This window comes from Hippocampus bargibanti, linkage group LG17, assembly GCF_051943395.1.
Source record: "Hippocampus bargibanti isolate YZ-2025 linkage group LG17, ASM5194339v1, whole genome shotgun sequence".
Lineage (NCBI taxonomy): Eukaryota > Metazoa > Chordata > Actinopteri > Syngnathiformes > Syngnathidae > Hippocampus > Hippocampus bargibanti.
The window spans coordinates 8,549,667-8,559,778 of NC_142750.1; the positions used below are offsets into that span (position 1 = coordinate 8,549,667).

General features: G+C 40.9%; 3 protein-coding genes across 3 annotated transcripts; all 3 read left to right on the forward strand.

Annotated features, from left to right (window-relative positions):
• Positions 1–575: 575 nt before the first annotated feature.
• Positions 576–1,856, forward strand: LOC148885543 (hemoglobin embryonic subunit alpha-like). The gene is made up of 3 exons (XM_089019586.1): positions 576–734; positions 816–1,023; positions 1,603–1,856. Exons 1-3 carry the CDS (start codon positions 637–639, stop codon positions 1,729–1,731), a joined length of 435 nt encoding a protein of 144 aa, XP_088875712.1. The 5' UTR covers positions 576–636; the 3' UTR covers positions 1,732–1,856.
• An 859-nt stretch (positions 1,857–2,715) lies between these two features.
• On the forward strand, positions 2,716–6,435 carry hspb9 (heat shock protein, alpha-crystallin-related, 9). Its single transcript, XM_089018823.1, has 2 exons — positions 2,716–4,593; positions 5,187–6,435. The coding sequence occupies exons 1-2, from the start codon at positions 4,406–4,408 to the stop codon at positions 5,722–5,724; spliced, it is 726 nt and encodes a 241-aa protein (XP_088874949.1). The 5' UTR covers positions 2,716–4,405; the 3' UTR covers positions 5,725–6,435.
• A 2,112-nt stretch (positions 6,436–8,547) lies between these two features.
• Positions 8,548–10,067, forward strand: LOC148885545 (hemoglobin embryonic subunit alpha-like). The gene is made up of 3 exons (XM_089018824.1): positions 8,548–8,706; positions 8,772–8,979; positions 9,834–10,067. Exons 1-3 carry the CDS (start codon positions 8,612–8,614, stop codon positions 9,960–9,962), a joined length of 432 nt encoding a protein of 143 aa, XP_088874950.1. The 5' UTR covers positions 8,548–8,611; the 3' UTR covers positions 9,963–10,067.
• The last annotated feature ends 45 nt before the right edge of the window (positions 10,068–10,112 follow it).

Consider the following 10,112-nt stretch of genomic DNA (forward strand, 5'->3'; position numbering starts at 1 on the left):
GATGGAGCTATTTTCCCCTCTAACTTTCCAATGGGTGCTGGAGGATTTTAGTTGTGTCATGCTGGGGATGCTAAAAAAAAGACCATCCCCATGCTACATACACACTTTTTATAATCTTTAATTAAAGTCTGTTAGCTTAATGCTAAAAAAAAAAAAAAAAAAAAAAAAAAAAAAAAAAAAAAAAAAAAGCCAAATGCCAACACGGGCTAACGGAACTAGCGTAGATGTTGCTGCACTTCATTATACTTGCATTGGAACACAGAAATCACATTACTTATATACACTTTATCCTATTTGAAGGGACAAAAAAGTACTACTGCAGTTTGGTTGCATATTCTTCTGTCGCATCATCAAATCTACCGTATTTTCCGCTGTATAAGGCCCACCGAAGTATAAGGCGCACCCCCAATGAATGGTGTATTTTGAAACCTTTTACTCCTGCTCAATTTCCTCCCCGCGGCGTAGAAGCTGACGGGTGTCGCTGAGAGACACAATGCGCAGATGTTGAGTTATCTCCTGGGTAGGCGTGCTGCGGCCTATCTCATCAGTGGCCATCCTGGGCGCGGCCGCGCTTCTCTGCTTATAAAAAGCCCCCCGCTGCACTTTAGTAGCACCACAGTCGTAGCAACTGCAAAGATGACCAGTCTCACCAAGAAAGACAAGGCGACCGTCAAGGCCTTCTGGGAGAAAGTGGCCCCCAAGGTGGAGGACATCGGCATGCAGGCTCTGTCCAGGTAAGCCTTGGCTCAACACTCGGATAATTTTACACCTTCCATCATTGTCCTTATTCAACAGCTTCTTTTTTCTCGCCGCAGGCTGCTCATTGTGTACCCTCAGACCAAGACCTACTTTGCCCACTGGAAGGACTTGGCCCCCGGCTCTGAGCCAGTCAAACGCCATGGCAGGATCATCATGAATGGTGTGGGCAGCGCTGTGGGCATGCTCGATGACCTGAAGGGAGGCCTCTTGCCCCTCAGTGAGCTGCACGCTTTCACCCTGAGAGTGGATCCGGCTAACTTCAAGGTAAATCCACACATGCGCAGATATGGACTTTTTACCTCGCAACAAGCGGCCGTTTGCCGTTATTCAAATGTTAAAAAAAATGTTATTGGGGGCTCTGAGCTTGATAGTCCCACTCCAAATAGACTGTTGACTGTCAAACTAAACATCAAACAAAGTGGATGACGCTGTATGTATTTCAAACAAGCACAATAATTTGCCTAGCTTAATGCCGAACAACTCAATGACTAGCGTTGCTCCTCTTCTTGATCCCTCGTGGCCAAATTGTGCAAGTAATCAACAAACTTAATTAATCTACCTTCTATTCATGTATTATTATTATTATTATTATTATTAGTATTAGTATTATTATTATTATTATTATTATTATTATTAATAATAATTATATAGATTTTGTTTATTTAAAAAAAAAACATTTTTTTTTAGAACAACAATACCTGAGCGACAAAAAATAAAATAAACGAACAAAAATGAATATTCATAAATTGGCTGCATCAACCCAAAATATTCTGACCATGAAATGATTGCGCAGCATTTGAGGTTGGCAACGTAATACATGCTTTTGTATGCTCTTCTTCACAGATTTTCACCCACTGCATTCTCGTGGTTTTGGCCCTCATGTTCCCCATCGACTTCACCCCTGAGGTGCATGTGTCCATGGACAAGTTTCTGGCCGCTGTGTCTCTGTCCCTGGCTGAGAAATACAGATAAACGGGCATAAAAACAGCCTTCCCGGGAAAACAGGCAGCAGCCAACAGCAGCAGCAACATCAATCAGCATGTCTTTACTGTGTGCTTGTCATCAATAAATGCAAAATTAAAACAAACCAAAAAAAGCCCCAAGTCTTTGGACTGTTTTTTAACATTTGAATACTGCAGAATTTTAAACCGGGGAAAAAAACACACAAAAACTGCGTGTGTGACAACTGTTCTCCAAACGTTATTGTCCAAAAATCTTTACTGAGACAAACGTACATGAACAATATTTCATCCTGAAATGGGTATAATCATCTCACTTTCCTCGCGGACTATTTTATATGTTATTTACAAAACTATTTCAACTACAAAAAAAAAACACAAAATTCTCTATTGTTTGAATGCCAAGATGGCGGCTTTATTCTAACTGCTGCCATCTAGTGGCCGAGCATTTATTTGGCCTGCCCGTCTTTTCGCCTTCCTGGCATTGAAAAATATAATAATAATAATAATAATAATAATAATAATAATAATAATAATAATAATAATAATAATAATAATAATAATAATAATAATAATAATAATAATAATAATAAGAAGAAGAAGAAGAAGAAGAAGAAGAAGAAGAACATTTATTTCATTGAAAGGCACTTTTCAAAATTCAAGGTCACTTTACAGTCACAGGATAAGTATTATTGAAGGAATTGCTAAATTGTCAAACGAATTATCCATTAGCCACCATTAACGTGACCACATTTACATTTTACACGTTCATAATACGTACTGTACAAATAAATCTCCCTCTTGTATTGAGAAATTAAACATGAAAGTTTGTGTAGGGTAATGCTGCCCCCTGCTGGCATTTTGTGGTTGTTATTGGAGTTTATTTTAATCCTTGTATCAAAACAGTGATGAAGTAACGAAACAGCGAGTTGCGTCATGTGAGATCCGTATATAGATAAATGAATACAAGGGCAGATCTTAAGTATAACTCGAAAACAAATCGCCCAAAACGTCTAGCCTCGAGGCACACTTGCGTCTACTTTTGGTGCTAACCAAATGTCCAACAGCCGTGAAGGTTTATGACGCTCGCTCCTTGTAATGTTGGCATGCCGGATGCCAATGTGCTGAGTTAATGCCTCAAGATGGCGGCGATGAGACCTTGTAACCTAAATATGTTTGCCTAAATTTGTGCTTTGTGGCCGCCAGCTGTTAGTCACTCTTGACAGCTGCTCGACTCACGCGTGTTTAAGATGACTATTCAAGCCTTAATGGAGTGAGGAGAGTGGGGTAGGAGGATTTTTTCCCAAGTTATCATTTGATTAGAAAGATCTGAAAGTTTCCATTTACATAGCACAGCACACGAATTTAGGTTGATTTAAACTACACAACTTTTGTGCAAAGTGAAAAATGTCTTCTAAATTTGACAGAATAACAAAAAAATGTACAGATTAAAAATAAAAAAGTCAGCTGTCAATCAAACAACCAAATGACGTGGATAGTATTTTTCCTGCCCTGTTTCCTATCATGTTTGAGTGGCGAAAATATATTTGTTTCAATCACTGGTATCAAATTCAAGGCCTGGTGGTCAAATCTGGCTATCCACATCATTTTATGAAGCCCACAAAACAAAATCTCAGATGTCAGCTTTTTACTCCTTGGAATGACCTGCCACTGAACATTCGGCAAGCCCACTCGCTGCCCATTTTTTTAAAACCAGCCTCAAAACTCACTTTGGCATTGAACTCAGCATGATTAAGACTTGATCTTCGTTTTACTCCCTGGTGTTTTCTGCTATCTTTGTGACTGCTTTATTTTCTGTACCTGTATATGATAGAGGACGCTGATTTGCTGGGAAAAGCCGAAAGGAAAAGAGGAAGATATGATAGTTGTCCATGTTAGGCGTTTTGTTTCATCTTCAGCTGTTGTTAAACACCATATAAATCAATACCTGTATGTATTGTATTTTGTAGTGCTTGCAAAAACCTCAACCAAAATCCAAATTGTCATTTGGAAGAAATAAGTTTGATACTGTCATTACAGTAACTTAGACAAGAGACAAATATATATATATTTTTACTTTTTAAAATGTAGTTTCAGTAATAACACCCTTTCATGGGAATCTGTCACTAAAATCTATCCTATGACAAAAAGGAGTTTGACACATCTGGTTTTAAGCCTTGAATGAGTGGAATACATTAAATCTCCCCAGAGCGTTTCCCCGCGATGACAACAGTCCGCTCCAAAGCGGCCATGGCAGCCCAAAGTCCTTCTCCCGCTCGCTGCAAGCGCATTCCCGACATATGTCCAGCACACCATTCAACCCTGACACATCAATATCGCAAGACACATTCTGACTCGTCTGAATATCCAAGATTCACTCGTTGCTGGGGGAGTTTGGTCATCTGGAAATATTGGCAAGACACCTGTTGTGACTCAGTTGAAACACAAACAAGATGTCGCCCCGAGCCTTGCTGAGCCATCTGACGACTCTCAGGGTATCCCTTCCCTCGGTGACACATGGAAGCAACCCTGAGCTAATGTTCCGTAAATAGCACCAAGGAAGACGGGTGGAGGAGGGGGCAGCGTTCATAGTGGAAGTATATTAAGGCGTGGAGAGACCACACGAGCCAGAAGAAGCTCAACAAGACGTCCGCCTGAGTTCGTTTCCGCTCCTGAACGTCAACTTCATGTCCCGACACGCAACCCTGAGCAGCCTCTTTGGCGATGACCCTTTCTTCAGTCAAGGAGGGCTCCTGTGGCCGCTTTCCTCCCTCCGGCAGGACCTCCTCAACCGTAAAGTCGATCTGTCCAACACGTTCTTCAAGGATGGATCTCGGCTCTTCAATTCATCCTTGATGCCTTCCACTTTCCTCAGGTACGTGATTGGAACCCCTTCATGCACATGATAAGCTGCCCTTTGTCAATGAGGCGAAAGGAGCGTCAGCGCATCGCGCCGATGCGTATGTGGAACTGTCGCGACTTGGAATTGAGGCGGATTTACAGTATGTGGAACAGGAACTGTGAGACAATGTCTTTTTGTCAATGGATGCTACAGCTTCGTGTGTGCTTTCAAAACTTAGCTTGTAGCAGACTTGCACATTTCACCATGGCGTCTCTGATCCATTGGTGAAAAGGAGGCTTTCATCATCTCCTTCTTTAATCTAGAACTACTTCATGTAACAAAGAGGGTGCAGAAAGTGCGTAATGACTGCCTGTGTCCTTTGTGTTGTGTCAAATTATTTGTTTTTTTTTTGTAGTTGGCGCCACATGAGTAGCTTCCTTTACAGCAGCTCCTCTATTTTGTTTTTGCTGGCTCATCTAATCTTATCTAACCACCGTTCATCGATTGAAAAATGAGAAATGGGGATGACTTGGAGGCGTTCTTGACAAGAAACGCATCACATTGTGTCCCCACCCCCCAAAAAGAAAGTTTGAATCTCTAATATTGTGTCTTTCCACTATCCTCAGAATGGGTGACCAAGACGAAACTGAAGAAGAAGAAACGCAACATCAAATCACGCAGGATCAGGTCGGGCAAGCGTCACCGCACGATGACCTCCTGGTGACCCTTGATGCCCGCGGCTACGCCCCCGGCGACATCAGCGTCAAATTGGAAGGACGCAGCCTGCTGGTGATGGCCGCCAAGCAAGCGGGTGCTCAGGAAGCTCACTCCTGCTCCTCTCCTTCCTCCCGTGCCTCCTTCGCCTCCTCGGCGGCTTCGCGGGTGGGCTTCAAGCAGAGGATCCACCTCTCGCCTCACTTGGACCTATCCGGATTGTCCTGCTCCCTCATGGAGGATGGACAGCTGCGGATCCACGCTCCAGTAGCTCGGCAGGCGATCGCGGAAGGGTCCGAGGAGCCAATCGCCGAGGAGCATAAACAGCCGGTGGCGGATGAGCGCAAGGAGCCAATCGCGGAGGATAAAGAAGATGCGACCCCTCTCTTCAGGACTTCCTTGGAATTCCCCATCACAAAGGAGAAGACTGAAGCCCAACAAACACACTAGCACACTCCTTACACCTCCAACTCCACTTTCAAAACATCATTTTTGTTGCACCACACAAGTTTAGCATGTTTTGTCTTATTTTATTACACAAGTCCCAAATGGATTTAATTGAAGACTCCATTTAAAGACATTTTGTCATTGGCAGTGTGCCTTTTTTTTATCCTGTTATGTTTAGTTTTGATGTACAGTGCAACAATGTCCAGTAGAGGGTACCACAGCTTGAATTATCTTTTTTTTTAATTCTCAACATTTTATTTTCATTGACAGGAAATGAGTCTCACCCAAACTAAGTGTCCCCCCCCCTAATCCGCATTACAAGATAAGAGGTACCAAAAAAATGCATGACTGATCGTTTCATTTGCCATGTAATGAAAATGTTTTTCACGGCTGATTTTCAAAATGTTTTCATGTTCCGTATGATCTTATAATTGGATTGGATGTACCTTTATTCGTCTCGCAGTGGAGAAATTTACTTTTCACAGCAGCAAAGTTATGAAAGGAACAGGAATGGAAAGAAAGAAATAGAAAAACAACATACAGGAGCTGCTGGAAAGGTAGCCACTCTCGCGGCGCCATATTGAAGTAAAAAAAACAAAAAACTAAATAAATATGACAACACAAAGACACAGAGAGACACACATTTAATGGTAGATTTCAAACTGGGCTCATTTGAGCGTTTGAAACATTTGAAGTTTATATAAAAAAATAAAACTAACAAATATTGTTCATAATTGTCCTGCCTTAACTTCAGAACAATTCAAAAAGCCCCGATTGTGGCACATCACCTGAATGTAACACTGCTGTTTTTAGTTTGTTTTTTTTTAGAATGAAAGGTCACGGAAATAAAGACTGTTTCCACCCTCACCAAGAGCCAAAAGTATTTTTATTTTCAAAATGCTGTTGTTTGAGAAAAAGGTTTAAGACGATGAGATTTAAAAAAAAAACAATTTGGCAAATGCATGTGGTAAAAATAATAGTTTTTCAAATACAAACTTGAATTTTTGTAATATGCTGTTTAATACTTAGGAAAATACAACTCTATTCTGATAAAAAAAATTACTTTTAAAATGTTATTTAAAGGACAACCAAGTTGTGTACATAATTTGTAAAATCACTTCAAATGACTTCCACTGAGCGTGTTTTACAAAGATTCCACCGCATATAGCTATATTTTACGTTTTAAGACTTGCGCTGAATATTCAGGAAGTTTTGTTTTTGAGTTGATGACAATGCCTGACATGATGTCACGTCTGGAACACCCCTGACCGAGAAAGCGACACACAATGCATTTTGGGTACTTTGTTTGGTCTGAAAACTTTGTGTTGATTCGTGTTGATGGCGAAATTAGAAGGAAAACACATCAATAACGCGATGGTGAATCGTGTGTGTTGCACAAAGACTACTATTTGATACTAGTTGACACAAATTCCCGGCAGACAAATCAGCCCTTTTCCAATGGAGCTCGGGCGCCCTCTTGTGCATTTTCTGGGACGCTACATTGGAGTCCTGACGGCTCGAATTGATACGGGAGGACTTTGTTAATCGATTGCATTTATGCTTTCCTCTTCGGAACTATTTGAATCATATTCATAAGTGGATGAGTAACAAGAAAGCATCTTCTCCGAATCTGAAGCCATTGTTTTGATTCTAGAGCAAGACAAGGCGTCCTGGCGTTATGTCACAAACAAGGGGGCGGGACCTTCTGAAACTGCATCTCTGAGGTCATTTTGAAGTAGTTTTGGGACACTTTAACTCATTTTTGTTGGTGTTTTGCATTTGACTAAAAATATCAGCCTGCGTGTTTTGGGTATTTTAGATGCTATAAAACGTTTTTCTGATGTCAGTTAGGAAACAAAAAAATGATGTCGATTGTCCTTTAAGGCCTTATGATATCTAACCAATCTAAGCATTTGTGCATTTTAATGAGCAGTAACAAATATTTTACCCTTACGGGGCCTTTTTGAAAGCTTTGGTTATGTGAACTTGCAAGGGAGAAAATAATAATACATTTCATTTCTAAGCACCTTTCAAAACTCTCAATGTCACTATACAGTCACAGGATACATTTTTCTTATTTATTTAGTTGGCTCAGTTATGATATTCAAAATGATATTCAAAACGTTTCTGTTGCTGAGCAAAAGCCAATTTATTATTTTTTTTAATCCCCTTGAAGACATGTTTATTAAAAAGCATTTGAATCGGCTCTTATTCAATTTATTGGTGCGTGAAAAATGTTTTTTTTGCATCTCCTTGAGGGGAATGTTTATCAGATATGCTTTTTTTTAGTGCGGTGCATATGAGCTGATAAGACTTCTGCGTGTGTCTGCCACATGTTTTCATATGAAACCCACTGCATTGACGTCGATGTTTTTGACCTTAGATGCCCCGAGTACCATTTCAACCCACACGCTAAACACAAGGGGCCTGTGCCGGCCTCTCAATTCTGTCAAATGGATGTACCTTTATTCATCTCGCAGTTGAGAAATGTACATTTCACAGCATCAAAGTTATGAAAGGAAGAGGAAAGGAAAGAAAGAAGTAGAAAAACAAAATGAGGTCATCCTTTTGCTACGTGCTTTGTTGACCGTCAACGTCGGCTTGACAGATACAAAAACGATGACTGTGCAGTGGTTCCATCAGTAAGACCAGAATTGACGGTCACACACATGTTCATATGACACACAATACAATTTTTTGCTCCCCTCTTGTCATTTTTTTGGGGTGTGGGGGGTGTCTGTGGGTGTGTTTTGGATCGCCTCCACAGTTTGGATGGCATCCAGGAGGCACCCATCCAATCGGGGTGTGCCCGTGCCCACTTTGCCACTCAATATATAAAGGCTCCGTTTCCTTCTCAGAGTGGCATTAAACTTTTTGCAGAAGCACCAAGATGAGTCTCACTAAAAAGGACAAAGCTAGAGTCAAGGCCTTCTGGACTGATGCTGCTGCCAAGTCAGACATAATCGGCAGTGAAGCTCTATCCAGGTAAATATGCACTACGTAAATATACACTCGGTTTCGTTTAACGTTGGCTTTTTCGACTTTTGTAGGTTGCTCTACGTGTACCCCCAATCCAAGACTTACTTTGCCCACTGGAAGGATTTGAGCCTCAACTCTGCTCCGGTCAAGAAGCACGGCAAGGTCATCATGGCTGCCATCGGCGATGCCATCGACAAAATGGATAACCTGACCGTTGGCCTGTCATCCCTCAGCGAGCTGCATGCTTTCACCTTGAGAGTGGACCCCGCCAACTTCAAGGTGGGCGCAGTCTAAACACTCATTATGGTTGGTTTGGCGAAATCAAAACTGTCAAGGTCATTTTACAGTCACGGGATAAGCTTTTCTGTGGATGAGTAGCGGCAGCCACACACGACAGCGTTCACTCAACCCAGAAGTAACTCAAATAGATAGAAAGCTATAGTTATCTAATAAATACAGCAATAATCATAATCATAATCATAATAATACATTTAATTTATAAGCACCTTTCAAAACTCTTCAGGTCACTTTCTAGTGACAGGATACAGTCGCTAATAGAGAGCTACCTTATCCTGTTAAAGAGCGCAGATAACCAAAGACAGACCTTGATCCTACGACACTGTGACTCATTTTATAAAAGATTGTCCTACTAGAATAAACGACAGAGGATTTACGATGTTTTTTTTTTCAAATGACATTTGCCCGCCGCTGAAGAATGCGTTTTACTATGCAGCTGCAGCGAGACGGATGCAATGTTTCTAAATCAATTTAGCTGTAGGTAGAAATTGTCTTATTCCCCGCGTACCTCTTGCCAAGGAGGCTGGTCAAAAAGATGATTAGCAAAGAATACATTTATACATAGAGCATTTTATTTCTTAAAAGTTTATCAAGAACAAAATCGCATTAGAATAGGATCATATAAGCAGGAAATTTGTTTTTTCAAGTCAATTACACCAACATACTCAATAGGCTTGATCTGTTTATTTTGATACAATACTGCACGTCCAATATATACAATACAATACATATTGATTTATATAGCACTTTAACAACAATATATATATATATATTTTTTCAACCAAGCTAATCAATACATTTTACCCTCTGAAATGTCTTGTCGTTTCCATCCTCAGCTTCTGGCTCACTGCATTCTTGTTGTGATGGCCATGCTATTCCCGGTGACTTTCACCCCGGAGGTCCACGTGAGCATGGATAAGTTCCTGGCGGCTCTGACTCTTGCCATCGCTGAGAAGTACCGATAAACAGCATGATCCACAACAGATAAATAACATCAACCATGCCCACGGGATTCAATTCGTTCATCTCGGTGTATGCTGGGCTCACTTTCAATAAATGATCAAAAGCAACGATGAATGTGTCATGTATTTTTTTATTTGGCCGTATGGGTCACT

Bases quoted from the DNA above. Each gene is read 5' to 3' on its own strand.
- LOC148885545 (XM_089018824.1), top strand. From the start codon at position 8,612: ATGAGTCTCACTAAAAAGGACAAAGCTAGAGTCAAGGCCTTCTGGACT. The intron at 8,707-8,771 runs GTAAATATGCAC...CGACTTTTGTAG, and splicing joins GGCAGTGAAGCTCTATCCAG to GTTGCTCTACGTGTACCCCC. The intron at 8,980-9,833 runs GTGGGCGCAGTC...TTCCATCCTCAG, and splicing joins TGGACCCCGCCAACTTCAAG to CTTCTGGCTCACTGCATTCT.
- hspb9 (XM_089018823.1), top strand. From the start codon at position 4,406: ATGTCCCGACACGCAACCCTGAGCAGCCTCTTTGGCGATGACCCTTTC. The intron at 4,594-5,186 runs GTACGTGATTGG...CACTATCCTCAG, and splicing joins ATGCCTTCCACTTTCCTCAG to AATGGGTGACCAAGACGAAA.
- LOC148885543 (XM_089019586.1), top strand. From the start codon at position 637: ATGACCAGTCTCACCAAGAAAGACAAGGCGACCGTCAAGGCCTTCTGG. The intron at 735-815 runs GTAAGCCTTGGC...TTCTCGCCGCAG, and splicing joins GGCATGCAGGCTCTGTCCAG to GCTGCTCATTGTGTACCCTC. The intron at 1,024-1,602 runs GTAAATCCACAC...TCTTCTTCACAG, and splicing joins TGGATCCGGCTAACTTCAAG to ATTTTCACCCACTGCATTCT.